The sequence below is a fragment of the Pieris napi genome, chromosome 14, assembly GCF_905475465.1.
Source record: "Pieris napi chromosome 14, ilPieNapi1.2, whole genome shotgun sequence".
Taxonomy (NCBI): domain Eukaryota; kingdom Metazoa; phylum Arthropoda; class Insecta; order Lepidoptera; family Pieridae; genus Pieris; species Pieris napi.
In genome coordinates this window covers 9,087,424-9,109,152 of record NC_062247.1, presented here as the reverse complement: position 1 = coordinate 9,109,152, position 21,729 = coordinate 9,087,424, and the positions used below count along the sequence as shown (strand labels likewise).

General features: G+C 34.6%; 1 protein-coding gene across 2 annotated transcripts in view; it reads left to right on the top strand.

The window, feature by feature from the left end:
- LOC125055891 (nuclear migration protein nudC) overlaps positions 1-21,522 on the top strand; it is a 41,823-nt gene extending 20,301 nt beyond the window's left edge. For both annotated transcript variants that reach the window (XM_047658581.1, XM_047658582.1), the window contains exons 6-9: positions 9,935-10,123; positions 10,522-10,594; positions 12,515-12,644; positions 20,639-21,522. In XM_047658581.1, the coding sequence (XP_047514537.1) occupies positions 9,935-10,123; positions 10,522-10,594; positions 12,515-12,644; positions 20,639-20,690 (444 nt within the window). In that variant the 3' untranslated portion in view covers positions 20,691-21,522. The remainder of the gene's footprint in view (positions 1-9,934; positions 10,124-10,521; positions 10,595-12,514; positions 12,645-20,638) is intronic.
- The last annotated feature ends 207 nt before the right edge of the window (positions 21,523-21,729 follow it).

Here is a 21,729-nt window from a genome sequence, read left to right as displayed (position 1 = left end):
TATCTATGGAAGACCGACAATGAATGTCTATTCTTAACTTACTTGTATAGTGATTGTCAAGAGGCCAATGTGTGCAAAACAGAAGTCGGGTCACGTATACTAAAATGACGTCTAAATGACCAGCCCAGTGGTTGTGCAACCGCGCAAGGCCGATCCTCTTGAATCATGGTGGGACTCGGAAAGAAATTACGATTCAGATGACGTTACGCCAATAAAAAGGCGCGTGTATTCAAGTTCAATGGTTTTATTTATTGGACTGGTCTTTCCTTGTTATAATACAGTACCTACCAGGCTGTACCTCAAACAGTTGGCGTTTGTTTAGTCGCTACTTTTCCTATATTGGAAGTCTTTCAATCTTGCGATCAAGACAAATACGATTGATAATCCGGTTATAATGCTATGTGAATTTTTGTTACTAATTTTAGAAGTTACAAAAACATCTTACATACGAAGTAAATTAATTGGTAAATCACTTGCATGAAATATTCAAGGGACAGCCCTACTACACCTATTAATATACCTATTGGTATGTTGTAATTGACAAACTGAAACTTGGACCGACTGGAGGTTCTTATTCCAAGGACCAAGGACCGATGAGATGTAGCGTCATGCTTATAATGATGATAAAGTGACCAAGTTGGACAAATCTTGTACCTACATCTTAATTATGTTTTGGAATATCTTAAAACGAGGTTATACTGAATATATCTATAATCTTCATACATAATATGCAAATTAAGTCTAAAATTAGATTTATAATTTTACTATTTTTGTCCGATTGTTTAACGTTCATGTGAACATTATATATACAGTGTAAACTCTATATAACGACACTCAAGGGATTGTGCATATTTTGACGTTACAAAGAGTTGTCGTTAAATGGAAAGAAGAATAATCTGTATTAGAAAAAGAACAAGTTTATTTCAGACTAGTGTTAGTAATTACATAAAACACAATTATTATTTGAACGCTATTGCGTATAGTCTGTTATTATCGCTTGACGTCTTTTGCTGCACCAGAAATTATGTTGTATTTTTTACTTTATTCATATGTTGCGATATTGATGCATCTTCGTGATAAATCACGCTCAAACAATACCAATTTGTAAACAAAAGAACGGATTTCTTAGACAGTTCGGGACGTATGATGTCGATAGTCGAGTTTACGGGCTAGGACAATAAAGGGACAAAATAAAGTACACAGCTCCGCAGTTTTAACTAATTTCGGCAACATAAAAAGTACTTTTATTCTTTAGTTGTAATTATTAAGGGTGGGCGTAATGTTATGTAGAGTGTATCATTGTATAGAAGACAAGCTAAACCAACCAAAGCCGATTGATTTCGACGCTTTAGGTGGTTTGTCGTTAAATCGAGTGGAGTCTACACTGTAATTGTTCATGTAAATATTATTTATAATTATTTAAGAAAAACCAATATCATATCAATTTTAATTGTCTTTGTTTACTGCAAATGAATTTTTACATTTAGTTAAATTGGAATCGTAGTCACGTTCTCGTGATAACATCGTTAATTTGCTAGAAAAAGAAGACAGTGCATAAACTAACCTTGTGTTCGTTTGTGGGCGGTGGTAAACGAAAAATGCCTGACAATGTAATTGATAAGTTAGACAGAAGATTTTGATATTTAAAAAAATATATATAATAAAATTAAGTATTAAGTGTTTGGAATCGTATTTAGAATGTATTAGAATGAATATTTAGAATGTATTCATCGGTCGTGTAATCAAATTATATGAAGGAATTTTTTCCTAGAGTGCAAGCGATTATGCCCAGAAATAATGATAAACAAATTCTATTTCTCATAAGTCGATTGATTGTATACTGTAAAGATTTGCAATTGAGCTTCGTTTTTGAGCAATTATTGTATCGTGAGTTTCGCATTACGAAGATACGACACACATGTATGTGCGTCTAAAGGATGTCTTGTAACATATTTAATCACAAAGCTACGGGATTTAGAAATTCTATGGGTTAAGATAACGCAAAGTGTGACGGTATAATAGCACCATACCAGTTCACAAGGTTCTTGAAAAGTATTACCTCGGAATTGCTTAACTCAGTCACACGCTCAAATCTAATTACTTGATGATTGTTCTACCAATCATGCGTCTCGGAGTCTTTGGGCTTACTTCATCGTGTCTTTAATAACCTAGTTGTTATTACTGTCAAGCTTTCATTAACCTAATATTTGGCGGGTTAAAAGCTACTTGACGTTGTGCCAGAAATATATGTATGGGTTCAAATATTCAATACTTATTGTGAAATACGTACTATAAGCCCCAAATAGTTAATTTGTATTTTTTTTAAGCGGCATTGTGCAATAAGGAAACAAATACAGCTATTTGTGATTTCTAGTGCGTATTTAAATAACGTCCTCGTCAATAAAACTAATTTAAATGAGAAGATTAAAGTTCAATTAGTAAGTGCTACTTGGAGCCGAAATCTCGTGTCTCTGTTTGTTTATATATGAATAAATATTTTAGGAAGCTATTTAAACAGATTCTTTTAAAATGTATTTAATTATGACAAGTTATTGATTACTTTATAACACTAAGGGTCTGTTTCACAATGTATGGATAAAGTACCAAATAGCTATGCAACACATAAATTATTTGAAAGATAAATTGTGCTATTTGACATTCATCGAACTCATAGCTTATGATGGACTTTATGTGACGAATAGCGCTATCTGACAGTCGTGAAACGCAACAATAGTGTTTATCCTACCAATAAGTAATAAATAGCTAATTTGGAACTTATGTAGAACTTATCCGTACATTGTGAAACAGACCCTTATAGTACTAATACTTTATGCAATAGTATAATAATATGTAAAACACACTTGCCCTAATGGTTTTTAAAATAAATGCACTAAGGCTCTTCTTACCCATAAACACAATTTGAAATTCAGTATTACTCTTGAAAATACCTTTTAGGGAAATATCTTAAGTTATAATTTAGTAAAATAATAAATAAATCACACATGGATGGAAGGTCATCTGAAAGCCATTACGCATCCACCTTATCGGTCATAATTATTAGCACTTAATATTTATATATATAATAACTTGATGTCCTATGTACCCTGGATGGGGCAGAGGGTGTCCACAACAGTGTGTCTGCATCGTGTTCGGTTTTGAGCCTCTTATTTCACCTCGCTACATCTCGAGAACTAAGCTAGAGCAAGTGAAAATTATATCGCAATAGTGTAAGAGATATCTATTATGGTAAATTTAGACAATTTTAAAAGCTTGTCGTCAAAATCTATTGATGAGTAAGCAAGCTTATCCGGTCAAACAGATGCTGTGATCATGTATCGTCCTTGCGAGGAATGCGAGGTCGGCACGCATCGGCTGCGTTTAGTGGCGCTCTCCTTGTAGAACAATTATTGTTTTTGTGCGATAGACAATCGGTTTCTTTATCTAATTATTTTAAATTACATGTTAATGTAATAATGTTAAGGTTAAAAATCATATAATAATGGTAATATGATATGGTTACACCGGTTTAACTATAACAAGAACTACGTTTATTTGTACCAAATGGCTATTTGAGATGGCGGAAACAAAGATTATTTGCGGTCCCTAGAGGCAGAATGGCACCAGATACCCTTAATAAAGGTGAGAGCTTCATACTGTCTCCGAAACGATCGATATTTTATAATTCTAAGAGCACTAGCGCACTTTAAGATGTTGTCATTGGAGAATCGTAAAAAAAAATTGGTGTATTAATTTTGCAATTAATATACTTTACAATCACAAATTGCCCCAACCTTTTAACAAAATTTTAATTAAGTGTACCCTCTAGATACCCCAGGCATCCCATCATTCCATTTATCCCTCCTTTCCGGAGAACGCGTTTTGGCCAAAAGTCCCCGATATACAGATTGAGAATTCTGATAACGAGCTGGGTCTGGATCTGGGTCCATCGAGAAGCAAGTTAACCAGAGAACATTTACTAGTGGTATTTAGGATATTGGAACCGGGTGAGGGATTTTCTAGTTGAAAATACCATTCCATACTACTGTATTAAACGATAATTTACTAAAATAATCGGTTTACCGTAGTGCTCTAGAACAATCTAGATAATTCGAGGAAAGTCTTCAAATACAGACAAGCACTTAGTATTCTACACATGACAATGACATCTTCCTATGACCTGGGCCTTGAGGCAACAACTGATGTTGGCATGCTGCGCAGGAATTGACCGAAAAGTAGTCACGTGACAGGCGATCTGGATTCAAATATAATTTGAATTAATTCCTGGAATTCTTTATATTTCATGTTTTGTCTTCATCATATAATAATTGAACAGACAGTCTTAAAACTAGCTACTAGACGCCCGTTCAAATCCCTGTGCATTTGTCAATCAATACATTTTTCCTATCTAGCAATTAAAATTAATAAATAATAGTTTAAAAAAACTAAAAAACATGCTTTTTAAGCAGGTATTATAATAGGCGCTCTGCGTCATTAAATATATACAGTATATTATATTTAATGACGCAGAGCGCCCCACGCTTTTTCACAATAATACTCATTCATTACCATTTTCAGCCTAAATTAGGAATTATTTTTCACTTTTTAGTTTGATGTGCTTTAAAAGCGTGTTTTTTAGTTTTTTTTAACTATTATTTATTTTTAATTTTTTAGTTAAATTTTTTTATTTTTTTTTCGGATTATTGCATTGTCATCGATCTTTGACAGGTGCGCAAAATTTGAATTAAATCTGTCCGTTTAAAGTGGGTCAAAATCGAGTCCGAAGGAGTCGGTTACATACATACATACATACATACAGGTGAAGCTAATATAAAGCGTGTAAAAATAGGCCTAAACGTTCTATTCTACGAATCGCTTTGTTTGGAGCCATAGCGCAAAGACTTAACAAGATGTTAATTTGTCGTACAAGGCTTTGAACCTAATAAGAATGTAAATTAAGCAGAAACGTTGCATATATTTATATAATTTTAATTCGTCAATGTGCAATACGATGATGAAATTGCTAAATCGCGGAAATGACCTCCATAAAAGAATTCCTATTGATACCTTGTTTTTTCAATAAACATTATTGACATCTTTGTATGACTTATATAAGGACCATAATGAAAATCAAGAGGCGTTATGATAATGTTACATTAATAATAACACACGCAAATGTTGTAAATATGCAGTAATACTGTTTAAATTCGTTTGAGAATTAATAAATACGACACTTATTTTTTACTATTAAAACATTTATAATTAATATCGTGAAGTTAAAAGAAAAATTGCCAAATTTAGATTTACATTATCCCTTATAGACGTCATTGAAGCCTTATAGACCTTCCAAAGTTCGCCCTTTTGGGAAGTACAATATAGAGCAAGATCCCAGGGCCGCCAGACGTCACGTATTTTCTGACGGATGAAATGTGGACGATTGGGTAGTGTTAGTATGTACTATGATCGTATGCCTACCTGCTAGCTTGGTCAAACGGCCAATTTCCAGGTATCAGGTAATCAAGGTACACAAAAACATTACTTACTTCACGTAAATTCTCATGGCTGATTTTTATATATGTTTTCGAGTGTATAGTTAAAAATAAATTGTCAATACTCCCAGACACTTTCCGTCGGCCATATTGCTTAACAGACGCTTTAAGGGTCTCAAAATAATTAGTCAACTTCACGTAAATTCTGACGCTCCATTTTTATATATCTTCATCCGACAACTATTTTAAAAGCTTTGACAAGAAGACAGACCGATCCAAGGGGCCAATCATCCCCTAAACTAAATTTTAATATCTGTATGAGTGGGAGAGCATTATCTACGCGCATGAGACTGAGTGAGACCGACTGCGCTGTTAAAGCCATGAAAATTACTTGAACAGATATTTTATAATTTTTAGAACTTTTGTTGACAAGTAAATTATAGCAACAAAAATAAGAAAAAAATTGACACATAATAAATAATAGGTACTAAAGTTAGCCGAAATTTTTTTTTTTTCAATTTATTAATTAGAACTAAAAAATATTTTTTAAAAATACCACTTATATTTAAATAGCAGCAATTTTTTTAATTAATTATTTATTGGAAATTTGGAAACAAAGTGGAAAAATATTAATTCTTCAATATTTCTTAACAGTGGCTTTTAATCTTCATTATCATCATCAACAAATATCAATCTTGAAATTGAATATCTAAATCGTGATCGTCATCATCAGCATTATCCTTATTTTCTTCCTCTGTAAAAAACAAGTTAAACAATGAAGGTCTGAAAAAACTAAAAAGATACAAATAATATGAGAAACGAAAATAATTTACCTGATTGTTCTTCCAGCGACTCACTGACAAAACCCGGTAATTGATCTCCATCGAACCAATGAAAATCATATTTACCATCTTTAGTGTCCAGCCATTGTTTTCGGGGTTGAAAATATTTATCATCTTCATACTTGCATTGTTCCAAAGCTAGCCCGTCGAAACTGTTGCCAAAGCTTACTTTTACAAGGTGGTAAGTTACTGGCATCGAAGTTTCTTAAATTCTTTCGATTGAATTCTTCATTTATATCAGATACCATGTATGTAAATGATAAACAACTGTAGTCTGGCAGCATCTACATCAACTATTCCAGGAACGTTGTAAACATCACAGATAAATTTTTGTATTATGTTGAATACACGTTCTTCTTCATCTACATCACCAACAAAATCCAACGTACCAAAACGGTGAAATGCTTGTTGGTACTCTTCATTTTTCTTCAAAATATTAAACGGCTTTTGCTTGCCCTTTTTGAATAATAATAATTTTTCAAGTAATTTTCATGGCTTTAACAGCGCAGTCGGTCTCACTCAGTCTCATGCGCGTAGATAATGCTCTCCCACTCATACAGATATTAAAATTTAGTTTAGGGGATGATTGGCCCCTTGGATCGGTCTGTCTTCTTGTCAAAGCTTTTAAAATAGTTGTGGGATGAACATATATAAAAATGGAGCGTCAGAATTTACGTGAAGTTGACTAATTATTTTGAGACCCTTAAAGCGTCTGTTAAGCAATATGGCCGACGGAAAGTGTCTGGGAGTATTGACAATTTATTTTTAACTATACACTCGAAAACATATATAAAAATCAGCCATGAGAATTTACGTGAAGTAAGTAATGTTTTTGTGTACCTTGATTACCTGATACCTGGAAATTGGCCGTTTGACCAAGCTAGCAGGTAGGCATACGATCATAGTACATACTAACACTACCCAATCGTCCACATTTCATCCGTCAGAAAATACGTGACGTCTGGCGGCCCTGGGATCTTGGACCAATAAACTTAACAGCGTAGTCCGATTTTAAAAATAGAATAAAGAAACAGTTCCATTTTTAAATTCATAAAAATGTAGGCTGAATGAAAAATATGATTACTGGCCATCTTAAAAAAATCAAGTACATACATCTGATGGGCTATGAATATACTTTTAAATATGGAACAATGTAAACTCCATCTTTTTTGTCATGTAGCTTGATTACTATGTATGCAATAAAACTACGATTACAATTACCTTTTTTTACATCTGATGTTGATATCATAAATAAAAGTCGATGAATGACCGGTTTTTTTTAATGCTATTAGCGTTGTGGTTACCAGTGCAACACTATGGAATGTGGACTGATCAATGCTTGGTGTTTTTATAATCGAATAAAATAAAATTCAAATTAAGAATGATAGCGTCAATTTGAATTACTGCATATTTTTGAAATTTTTATGTCCAGAGAACTCAAAGTTCACATTAAAGATGATATAAAACATATGACAGGCTCCCAAATACGTTACATAATTCAAGTACTGAAATTCAAGCTTAGCACAGGAGGCAAATCCCATTGTAAAAGGATTTTTTTGACGTATGACAACAACCTTTATGTACACATTTGTAATAAATGTCAAGAGTGTAATTACAAAAATTAATAGTATTTACGTCATGAAAAATACAAGAATTTTGATTGACTACGTAATATATTAAATACCAGGATTCAGGTTTTATAAAAAAATATGTATGTTATTGACCTCAGTAATCTATGAATTAATTAGGAATAACAAAAACAAAGCAGATTTATTTAAAACAATTCGTGATTAAGCGAAAGGTCATTGAATAATTTATTGGTATTAAAAAAAAATATAAATACCTTTATTGGTATAAGAAAAAGGAAAACATCGTGAGGAAACCGACATGTCTTAGACCCAAAAAGTCGACGGCGTGTTTCCAGCACTGGAGGCTGATCAGTGATCACGTACTTGCCTATTAGATTTAAAAATGATAATGAAATAGATTCAAAAATCTGAGGCCCAGACCTAGAGTTTGCAGCGCCACTGATTTTTTTTATACCCCTGCCCCAATAGGCTATTCAATCTGTAGTTTGTTCCTTGTATTCACATGCCCTTGGCTGCTATTTTTATTAATTGCCTTCATCAAATAGTGGAAATTATATATTCGAAAGTATACCAATCTGTTTATAGGAAGAATATGCTCTTATGTTATCTTTAAGTAATTGTAGCGACCTTTTAAAATATGATGTTAAGTAACTCGCAGCTTTAATGCAAATTATTATATCCGTCTACGTATGTTGTGCAAGTAATGATATTTATATCCTGTTGTAAATTATGACTTTACACAAATACACTTTATTATATTTTTTTAATTTTAACGAAAGTAATAAAGTAAATTAATTATTTATCTTAACTTTTCAAGGAGATAAGTTATAGATTGTTAAAAGTATAGAGTATCTCATATCCTTACAACATTGAGGTCAATCGTGGAAAGTTTAGTACATATTTGCGCAGTTTTGCGTTTGCGAATCCCCTGTGGGAGCTCTGAAGATGTCAGGCAAGTATGTCTGAATAAGAGAACGGATGCCTTGCTACCAAAAAGCACTCGCAAAGGGTGTATTTTGTTTAATTATCGAAAGTTTATATTATAATTTAATAACTCGGAAACCAAGGGTCTTGCAAATACGTTTTTTTTATAAAACAGGCTTTACATTATTTAAATGTTATGGGGACGGCTGTGGCCAACTTGCTAGTATAAAATGTTTGCCATGCCGCCTCTATTATTTTTCACCATTGTCCATGCAATATAATTATGCCTGGTATTATAAAAAAAAAAAAAAAAAAACAATTTCTTGTCTATAACTTATGCTGGTATTACACTAGGTATTACAATTAATGATCAAGGCGGCCTGGAAAAAGAAAAATAAAAGCTCTTTGTTCTAAGATATCAAAACCAAGTTGGCTGTTATCTAAAAAGTTTTCCCTGTAGTATTGAAATACCAAGAAATACAATTATTATTCTACTGATGTTCACGTATTCATTTTCCCGCATCATAAATCTATACTCTTTATCAACTTAATATGAATGTGAGTTACATTGATTCTTACGACTATTAATGTTTTTATTAATTGAGTAACGCAAAAAGGCTTCAGACTAAAAGTTTAAAGCAAGATTGATATATAACATTTGCCTACCAGAACAAGATAAGAGTTAATTGCAATTCGTGCAACGTACTGGTTGTAACATTTTAATGCACATTACATATAGTATTTGTTACCATGGTAACCACTTTGTTGAAAAGAACCGTTTAAGGAACTCCGAAATATTAATAAAACGAACTCAATGACTTGACTAAACTTTCACAATTTATAAATTTGATTTCTAGTTCTTGTTAATTCTATTTTCTGTTTATGGTTTTAGAGTCACGTAGATATTTTATAATTAAGTATCCGGGACGAAACAACGATGTGGACCAGAAATAGACCACAACCACTCGTTTCAGAGTAAAATTATTAAGAATATTTTTATAATTAATTACCATTAATTTAACTTTTTCTTTTACATATTTTTAGAATTGTATAACAGCTGTGAGATTTCTTTAAATGAATATTTTTGCTTCAGTTACGTGTACCATTACGTCAAGTGCTGCGTCCACGGGATTTGACCGTTGTTATTAGCAAACGTCACCTCAAAGTGGGCATTAAGGGCCAGCCGCCTATTATTGATGGCGATCTAGATGCCGATGTGAAGATTGAGGAATCCACGTGGGTGCTTCAAGATGGCAGGACTTTGCTGGTTAATTTGGAGAAGGTATGTCAGGAAAGTTCAGGAAAATAATTGGTTTATAAAAAGATATAGAATCTTTAGACTACCTCATCTTTTCTTTCATATGATCTGATATTTTTCTATTATATTTTTAATTACCACTGTGTGATAACTGTTATTAATGAATTTTATTAGGGCAGTATCTACATTCAAATAATATTATTAATAGTCCTTTTTTACAATAAAAAAGAAATAAATATGGTTTTATTTTTGTAATAAATAATTATAAAATATTATAATTATGTACATGTTAATCAGGTAGTGTTATTTTATTGTCGGAAAACGATAAATACAGCTTAAAACAGTTAAAACCTTTTTTCCAGCTTTCTAAATTTATAACATAATTAAGATCGTGCCAGTTTATTTGAGTAATTCTTTTCTAGGTTAACAAAATGAACTGGTGGGGTCGTCTTGTGTCAACGGATCCCGAAATATCGACTAAAAAAATTAATCCAGGTTTGTTTAATATTTAATTTCGAAATACAATGTTAAACTTATTAGTAGATACTATAGGTAAAATTCAGGGATGAGACTTAGCGCGAACTATGTATTTAATTTCTAAAGGTAGTTTTCTTTTCTTTTCTTCCGCGACCAAAGCGAACACATGCCAAGTAATTTTTTGAATGATCAAGAATATATTACAAAGCACAATTTTTTCTGCCCGTCAATATTAGCAACTGCCGGCAGAAAATCTTCTCAGTGAACAAACAAAGTTCATGAACAGGTTGCACACAGCTTTGCCAGTGGAGACAGAAGTCAAACGCGATACGCGCTTAGTACGTCATGCTTACTCAAATGTGACTGGGGCGGTGGCGTTGTGTGGCGGGTCGTTAAATTCCCTCAAATATGGTTGAGTAAAACAATGGCTGGCTCACACGTCATGCCTGTGAACAGGTGCCGCTTCCGGAATCTGGACTGCGAGGTTTTCGTTCAGTTTTGTAATTTATTACAAATAAAGAGCAGACCGTATCTCCCTCCTTCTGGTTTCTTCTACCTATGTTTGCAATAGTCATTTTGTATGATGATTTGATATTTTAAAACAGTACCGAGAGTTTTTTACTCCTTCCTCTCAGCCTACACCCTCTGTCTTCTTTGCCGATGAGTAGGGATGTCTACCGATTCAAATTTAATGACGTGGAATAAGTGATACCTGTATCTTATATTCCATAATAAACCTATTTTATTTTACATAATCTGCTATTGTTTTGCACAAAATGTATGTAAACAAATGTGGAAAAAAGCACGCTATTTTGGTGGAATCGTACCTTAATAGGTTATATACGGGATATACTTAGCGTTTAAGTCTTGACTCTGAATTTTACTGTTAGTTATTTTCCTGCACAGTTTTAGTTACCTTAATTGGCGTTTATTTCGATGCTGGGTGTGGTCAAATATAGGTTTAGGCAGGCACATAGAAGGCTGATAAACTAATTGTCTACTGCAGTAATTGGAAAAGCCTATTGTGATTGAAGGGTCTAATAATATATTGTGTAATGAAAATTTGCTTATTCCTATGTATCAAAATTGTGTATACTATCTTTTTCGGTGTATATAATTTTAATATAACAGGGTCTATATCATAAATTTGTCGATTTAAGTGAAAGTTCATTAAAGGGATTATAAAATTTAAACTATGTCAAAGAATTTTCAAATTTTACGTACATTGTCCAATACGAAATTCATGTGGAATGTTTCGAAGAGTGTGGAAGAGAAATTGCCTAAAACATAAGCTAAATAGCTAGAATTTGCAAATAAACATAGTAAGATTGGGGTACGTAAGTAAAGAATAGATAGAAATCGTGATTTAAAAAAAAATTGATCACTGATAAACATATTTAGACAATTCAATACAAAAATAATAATATACAATAAAGTACTTTGATAACTGATTTATAAAACCCGAAAGAAAAACATTATGAACATGTTTAATAAGTTAAACTTATTTAAGAATATAATGAATGCCACATTATTAAAAAAATACAGATTTAGTATAGAACCATTGTTAGAAAAATGTTTGTCAGGCAAAAATATGGTAACCATGGTAACAAGAAACACTTTGTCAACGATTTATAACAATAACGATGGGGGGCCTCATAGCCTAGCGGTCTTATTAAGTGGCAGCTAGGTGAGGGGTACCGGGTTCGATTCCCGGTTCGAGAGCAAGTTTTAATTTAATTTAAATTTGTTCTCGGCCTTTGGGAGGGTTGTGCGGTACCGGGCGAGTGCCTTAACCGTACATGGAGGACATGGTCGAATTTCTAAAAGACAAAGCACGAATTATAAAAATCTCATACTTGACGCTGGCTAATGCACAAACCGTGCCAGAGCCATAAAAAAAAATAAAAAAAAACAATAACGATTTTTTTTTATTAACAGAACCATCAAAGCTGTCTGACTTAGATGGAGAGACCAGAGGTCTAGTTGAGAAGATGATGTACGATCAAAGGCAAAAGGAGATGGGATTGCCAACCAGCGATGAACAGAAGAAGCAAGACGTACTTAAGAAGTAGGTTCTTTTGTTTAATATATTTTTAGTAGATTTTATATATTTAGGTGTTGCATGTAGTGGTCACCTAGTTATGGAGTGTGTAGGAAATTAGACATAATTGGTAGCTAATAATTTATTGCAAGCAGTGTTGACCCAGCGTGCAACTATCAGCCCTGAGGTCGTAGGTTCAACCCTCGGCTGTGCACCAATGGACTTTCTTATGTGTGCATTAAAATTCGCTCGACCGGTGAAGGGAAACATCGTGATGAAACCGGCTTGTATTAGACCCAAAAAGTCGACGGCGTTTGTCAGGCGCAGGGCAAATGATCGTGAAACGGATAAATAAATCTCAGGCCCATACCTAAAAAGGTTGTAGCGCCACTGGTTATTTTATTTTTAATAATTTACTGCGCGCGGCAAGGAAGCGATCCCAACTTTACGCTACATATATTTCATAAATGTGTGGTAAACATAAACCTCCTTAAATTAATCGACTTGAGGGTTTCAACAAGAACTTCTAATCAAAAGATGTTCTAATTTTTATTGTTGTGTGCGACTCGGAATGGATTACCAATGCACGGAGTTAAATTTTACGAATTACAATGCGTTTGATTATCACAATTCAACAGTTGCGCCGTGATAGTTTTCTAGAAGTTGAATTAATAAAATTAAAGGTGTTTTTTTGGATTAACCATGAAAAACTGGTTGCAAACTAATTAAATACCTAGGTACTTGTAAAAGTGCCGGAACTTCGAATAAATTTAATACAAATTATATTAATTCAGGTAAACATTCCTTTTATAGCTGGTTAAATTTATTTTATTTTGACTACTTTTAATTATTTTAATTAATATATATTAGCCCGTAGCCGAATCGAACAATGACATTTATTTGTATAATACATTAATAATAAAGAAGTCTGAGAATTAATGTAATCTGTAGTACAAATTAAGTTGTATGGAATAAATTTAATATATTTTGGTGATCTCATTGCGGAGATCAGAAGTAAAAGGTTGACTTAAGTGTAGAGAATGGCGCAATATTCGGCGGATAAAGGCGTTCCTGGTTATATTTCTCCTTGATATATTTTCCGTATGCACTGTATTCACACATTGAGTTTTAGTGTATACGTACTCAGAGTTGCTCATTATCGATTTAGTATAGATTAAGGGAGTTCTGTCCTTAGTTTCCATAAAACATACTTTAAATAATCAGTCTGTTATAGCTGACTTTTCAATATATATATATATATATATATATATATATATATAATTAAATAAAATAAAAAATAAAAGGAGGAGGTCGAGTACTAATGTAAAACTTAAAAGACATGGACTTACTGTTGTTATAGTGTACTCGAATAAAGGCATTTTTTTTATTTTTATATATATATATGTTAACGTAAAATTGTAAACACCGTTAGATTGTAATCTCTCTCGCGAGATTATTAACTGTCGAAAGATTGTGAACCTCAGCTTACTGCTTACAATTTAACGTATTATTATTCGGTAGATTGTAGGTACTACACTAACTTAGTTATCATTCCAACTTCTTTGGTCAATTACAGATTAATTTTACTTTCCAACAATTTCATATAACTACCGAATAATAATACGTTAAATTGTAAGCAGTTCGTTGAGGTTCACAATCTTTCGACAGTTTATAATCTCGCGAGATAGATTACAATCTAACGGTGTTTACAATTTTACGGTGACATATATAATTATTAGGGTCTGTTTCACAATGTACGGATAAGTTCTACATAAGTTCCAAATTAGCTATTTATTACTTATTGGTAGGATAAACACTATTGTTGCGTTTCACGACTGTCAGATAGCGCTATTCGTCACAAAAAGTCCATCATAAGTTAGGAGTCCGATGAAGTGTCAAATAGCACAATTTATCTTCCAAATAATTTATATGTTGGATAGCTATTTGGTACTTTATCCATACATTGTGAAACAGACCCTTAATGAACTAATAAAGACAAGTTGGTATACGATTGGAAGTACAGGAGCCCGGTTTAAGTACAAAAATAATCGCGAAGACTCCTGTACCAAAATAGAACGTTTTTGACGTACGAAAGGTATGACTCACTCCAGCCCCACAATTGAGCTAACACATTTTTTTATTGTTTTTATAAATCTTTTTTTTCATAGTTGCCTGTAGGTGCCTGTAGGACCCAGAAAGTCAAAGACAATTTAGTGTTTGAGGTACACCAAATGAAAACCATAAAAGAATTCACTATCTTTATTGTCCTCTGACTTACATGGCGGTTATAGGGCGACTGATTGATCCACGTGCAAGTGGAATTACGAAATAATGATGCGTAGACAATATTACAAATACAATTACGAAATTTCTATATAAACAATAATTACACCACTACATACACCCCCTTCTTAAAAAAAAATGAGTAGATACATATAAACACAAAAAAAATTGACTACTGATACTTTTAAATACAAACTATGACAAAGTGTAAATGTTATAACTATATACGTAGTATAAATGAATTCCATATTTTTCTTTTTAATCTAAATAAAGGGTTTTTCAACAAGAACTTTGTTTTCTAAAACAAAATAAAACAAAGAATTTAGAGGAAAATTAATAAAATTTTTATTGTATTACAAAGAGAAAAGTTTGGCAATTATGAATGAAAAATGATATCTGGCAAATGTCCACCACGACCACGCTGACAGATGTTGATTCTTTCATCAAAATTTTTAATCACTTTTTGGCAAAATGGAGGGTCTATTTCGTTAATGACATCACGGATTTTGAGTTTTAAGGCTGCAATCGATTCGATTGGCTCCGTATAGACTCTGTCTTTAACATAGCCCCACAAAAAATAATCCAGTGGTGTTAAATCACACGATCTGGCTGGCCACTTAACAGCTGAATTTCGCGAAATTATGCGCTCGGGAAATTTGGTTTGCAATAAATTGATCGTTTCATTGGCTGTGTGACATGTGGCACCGTCCTGTTGAAACCACATTTCAGTGATATCCATGTCATCAATAATAGGCCAAAATTTAGTGGTTAACATCTCGCGATACCGTGATCCATTGACTGTTACCGCATTTCCAGCCTCATCTTCGAAAAAAAACGGCCCAATCACGCCTCCAGACCACATAGTGCACCACACAGTAACACGTTGAGTATGCAAAGCCTTCTCAATAATTGCTTTAGGATTTTCAGAAGCCCAAATGCGACAATTTTGCTTGTTGACGTACCCTGACAAATGAAAATGGGCTTCGTCTGAAAAAATGATTTTTTCAGAAAAACCAGCAGGTTGTTCCTGAATGAACTGAGCGAATCTGCGGCGATTTGAATGGTCGATCAGCTTTAATTCCTGCACCAGTTGAATCTTGTAAGGCTTCAAAGCCAAATCCTTTCGCAAAATTCGCCATGTTGTGCTTTTGGATAACCCCAATTGTTGAGAACGTCGTGAAATTGACAAATTTTGATCTTCTTCAACACTGTGGCTCACGGCGGCGATGTTTTCTGTTGAACGACCCGGTCGAACACGTGTTGGTGTTGGCACATTTTGTACCGAGCCTGTCGACTCAAATTTCGCGACCAAATTCTTAACAGCGGTCTCAGAAGGACGATTATGCTGGCCGAAAATATCACGAATTTTACGAAATGTAACTTTAACAGAACCACCATTTTTATAGTGGATTTGAATTATTTTAATGCGATTTTCGAGCGAAATTGAATTCATTGTAATAATTGCCAAAGCACCTGCTACGAATACCGCCAAAAACTAAATGTCAAAACTATCACGTTCTCGGTGTTGCCACAATTGAAAAACAAACTTCTTGTTGAAATACCCTTTACAATTGGTTTTGCAATTAGCTGAACAATCGCTGAAATTGCAATTCCCTACTTACTAAGTATGTTGCTTACAAATCAAAACATAAACCTGACGGGTTGCTTAACACTTCTACCACTACGTGTAGTTTTTAAAGGTTCATTAACCTGCTTATGCTGATCTAAGTTTCCGCTAACCTGGTTGCTATTAAACTCATCTAGTATATACGCTGGCTTTACACGATCTATTGAAACATAAGAAATTTTACCATTTATCGCAATCTTAAAATTCTTTTTATTTCTTTCCAACACCTTGTAGGGTCCGCAATAAGGTGGTACTAAAGGTTTCCGTACTGCGTCTATTCTCAAGAAAACATGTGAACAGGAACCTAAATCAGCATGTACAAACATATTTTTATTATTACAATCTCTAGGTTTAGGTTTAATACTATTTAAAATATCTCTCAATCTAATTATGTACGCTTGCGGATTCTCTATTTTACTAATACTATCGCTACAAAATTCACCAGGTAAACGTAAACAATGACCTAGAGCGAATTCCGCTGCGCTTATGTAACCGCTGTCCGCCTGACACGCTGCTCGCAGTCCTAGCATCACCGTAGGTAATTCTGCGAACCAAGCTGCGTTATTATTTAACCTCGCCATCAATGCCGCTTTTAAAGACCTATGCCATCTTTCTATTTTACCATTTGCCTGCGGATGATAAGGACTAGTGCGTGTTTTACGAATGCCTAATATTTTCATTAAATCTTTGAATAATTCGCTCTCAAACTGCCGGCCTTGGTCTGACGTCAGGAAAATTGGACAACCGTACCTACAGATCCAGTTATCATAAACTGCTTTTGCAACAGTCTCAGCCGTCATATCCGTAACTGGACAAATCTCAGGCCATCGTGTACGCCGATCTATCATCGTCACGCAGTACCGATAGCCATGTTCCGTCACGGGTAGTGGTCCTATTAAATCGATATGCAAATGTGCAAAACGGTCGCCTTCCTCGAAAGTACCTAACTTAGACACCGTGTGTCGCACTATTTTACTTTTTTGACATTGAATACATGTCTTTGCCCAAATCCCTATATCCTTGTTCATATTTGGCCAAAATGCTTTTTTACATATAAGTGTTCGCGAACCCTTTACCCCTGGATGCGCTAACCCATGGAAATAATCAAATATAGACTTTCTAAACTCTTTCGGAATGTATGGCCGAATATTTTTAGTAGACGTTTCGCAATAAATCAAATCATTAGAATTATTTAAGTTCATTTGTTTCAATTGTATGCTACTAGCGGTACTTGTACTCAATAAATTTGCTAACTCAGCGTCATCGGCCTGCGCATGGGCGATGTCTACGTATTGTATCGGGTTCGGAAATGTTATCTCTTCTATCCTCGACAATGCGTCCGCAACTGCGTTCTCACTACCTATTACGTGTTGGATGTTATTTGTAAATTCGCTAATAAATAACAGCTGTCGCGCCCTTCTAGGTAATTCTTTATTTGAGTTTAACTTACTAAATGCGAATGTTAACGGTTTATGGTCTGTATACACCGTAAAATTCCTACCTTCTATTAAGTCTCTAAAATAAACGATGCCTGAGTAAATCGCCAAAAGTTCCTTATCATATGTGCAGTACTTCTTTTGGGATTCCGTAAGCCTTTTTGAAAAGTATCCTAGGGGTCTCCAAGTGTTGTTTTCCTTTTGTTGTAACACCGAGCCGATACTGAAATCGGATGCGTCGGTCATTAAAGCTAATTCTGCGTTTGCAATCGGATGCGATAAAGTAGCGGCGTTTTTTAAATTCTCCTTACACAAATCAAATGCCCTACTAGCCTCGTCTGTCCACTGTATCTTACGCTTATCGTTCTTTTTTGCTCCATGTAAATACCTATCTAACGTTCCCTGTACTTTCGCGGCGTTTGGTATGTGATTTCTATAGAAGTTTAACATGCCGAGAAACCTGCGAAGGTCCACAATAGTTTCTGGCTTCGGGTACATTTCGATAGCCTGAACTTTGTCGTGTAACGGACTAATACCTTTTTCTGAGACCTCGTATCCTAAAAAATCTATTTTTGTTTGACCAAAAACGCATTTTCCTAAGTTAATTGACATACTGTATTTACTGAAACGCTCGAACAACAGTCGCAAATGTTTTTGGTGTATTAGCTCGTTATCTGATCCAATTATGACGTCATCAAGGTACCCGAATACATATGATTCTCCGGTTATATTCTTATCATTTAAACTATTCAAATGTTCTATGCCTGCTAATATCGTACTATTTATAAACCTTTGAAATGTTTGGGCCGCATTACGCAGTCCAAACGTCATCCTTGGGAACTTAAAAAGTCCGAATGGGGTAATAATCGCGGTCTTTTCAATATCTTCCGGCCTAATTTTTATAACATGATACGCTCGACAAATATCAATTTTTGAAAAAACTTTTTTGTTGTGTAAACCATAGGTAAAGTCCTGAACTCTAGGTATCGGGTAACGGTCCGGTTTTGTAATTGCATTAAGCATTCTATAGTCCCCACAAGGTCGAATTTCACCGTTCTTTTTAGGCACTACATGTAGTGGACTGGCCCACGGACTACTCGATGGTCTGCATATCCCTAACTCCTGCATCAGCTGGAATTCTTTTTTAACTAAATCATACCTGTGAGGTGGCAGCTTCCTTGCACGCGTATACACTGGCGGACCTGTTGTCTCAATATGATGACAGACAGAATGCTCTGGCACTTCCTTAAAAATAGGTGGACGCGTGATTTCCTTGAATTGCTCAAGTAATTCCGCGTACGGCTGGCTACTACTAATAGACTTCACCGCTCCTATCGAGCTTACACTCTTTGTTCCACAAACGTACAAATTAGTAACAAGGTCAACTAATCTATTATTATATAAATCAACTGATAATCTAAAATTTCTTAAAAAATCTGCCCCGATTATTGGTTGCTTAACATCGCACACTATGAACTGCCATTTTAAATCTCTCCTAAGACCAAAAGTTATTGTTAAATAACATATGCCGTATGTTTTTATCTCGCTATCATTAGCCGCGTATAATTTAAAATCGCAATGAATTAGTGTGCGCTGTTTAACACACCATTTCGGGATTACAGAAATATTAGCTCCTGTGTCTATCAGGAAAGTAAACTTAGATAAACTATCCCTAACTAACAAACGGTGATTACTAGATACCTGTCCCTCAGTACATCCGTCCACCGCCTGCGGATATACTGGTTCTAGTTTCCCGCGCCGCTGTCTGTCTTTACGCCAGGCACAAGGTTCCTCGCACCTCCTCGCGTTCTTCCTCCACCGGAAATGAAACCTGCAGAGCCACTCTGGATCCCCTGGAGTCCTTCTTTTGCGCGACGCGGACCTGCTCCTGTAGCTGTGGTGGCCGCGACTCCTGGGACGTCCTTGATCTTGTTCCTCACTGCGGAGTGCCGCTGCGATTTCGCCGTTGTTGTGCGCTTTCTTCGTATACTTGCACGACAAATTTTTACATATTTTTGTGAGTCGCCCCGCCCTATTTAGATTTTCCTTTTAGTTCCCATTGAATCACGTCGGGCCGCCCGCGAATCACGTCGGGGTCACCAGTTTAGTGTTTGAGGTACACTAAATGAAAACCGAAATAGAATTCACTAGCTTTATTGTCCTCTGACTTACATGGCGGTTATAGGGCGACTCATTGATCCACGTGCAAGTGGAATTACGAAATAATGATGCGTAGACAATATTACAAATACAATTACGAAATTTCTATATAAACAATAATTACACCACTACAACAACAATGTTATAATAGTATTCAAAAGCAGTGTTAGTCTAGTGGCTTCAGCATGTGACTTTCTCTGAGGTCGTAGGTTCTATCATTGGCTATGCACCAATGCACTTTTTGTCTGTGCGCATCTAACACTCGGTGAAAGAAAACATCGCAAGGAAACCGGCAATCAAAAAATCAACGACATATTGTGTCCGACAGAAGTCTAATTACCTTATCTATGAAATAAAAATTATCGTAGAAACGAAATCAGAAGATCATTTAGGGTTGACGCCACTGGATTATTATTATTTTATTAGTATTTAAAATAGAGTTTAATTTTTAAGTTAATGTTGTATACCTATAGTTTAACAGACTAGAAATTTTATAACCGTTACTTTTTTTACAGGTTCATGGAACAACACCCCGAAATGGATTTCACAAAGTGTAAATTTAATTAATCTTGAATTAAAATATTAACCGTTACATTTGAATGGAACTTAAGTAACCATTAGAACCTGTATTCTAAAACGTTAACTAAGCACAAATTCTAATCTCAAGTTCTCAATCTGGCAAACTTTGTCTATATATAGTCTATGATGTTTCACATTTTTGACAGTGCTCGGGAAAATATTGTGTCTTGACGTTTTGGTTTACGAACCTAAGAGCTTGTCCAGAAAGGGCGAATTCATACGCGCGTTGGCTAAGTACTGGGAGCCATCAGCCAATACATCGCGTGCACTTCGCCAGACTCTCGACTCGCGCTTGATACGCGCGTATTGCGCGCGAGTCGAGATACTAGGGACGCCTTGTTGCGTCCAGTTAACGCGCGAACTCTAGAGCTTCTTTCGTACTGAATAAAACTCCTTCTTAATTCCTCCCCAAATTCTCGCGCGTTGGTACGCACCTTATGGACGCGTAATACGCCCGTGAAAATCGCGGCGAATTTGCCCTTTCTGGACAAGCTCTAAAAGACAGAGTGCGAACTTAATTTCCCATCTGACTTAATAGTCCGTAATCGTATAGATTTTGATGGGTGGGATATTTATTCAGTACTTAAACTTGTCTATTAATCTTAGCCATAGACACGTACATTTCAATTGTCTGTCAGGCAATTTCTCAATATGTAATTAAGTTAATGTAAAAGGCCAACCTTCAGTTTTCGATTACTGACCTTATTAATTTTTGTCTTACTAGTCGTTTGTAATGTATAATTATTGCTTATCACGACTACTAGTTGGATCGCAACAGATTACAACCCAGCTGAGCTGTCATAAATAAAGTGTTTTTTTATTTGAGGCTTTTATTTAAATTTAATTGTTCTTTTGCGAAATATCCTAAAGGTTTACTAGCACGGTAAAGTTACCTCACTCTTTAAATTTGTTAACAAAATATATAAGTATTACGTCAGACGTACCTTAGACAAAAGAAACGAATCTCAGAAGCCCATTCTTTTTTCAAAAGCAATGGTAGACATAATAATAATTGCGAATTAAGGTA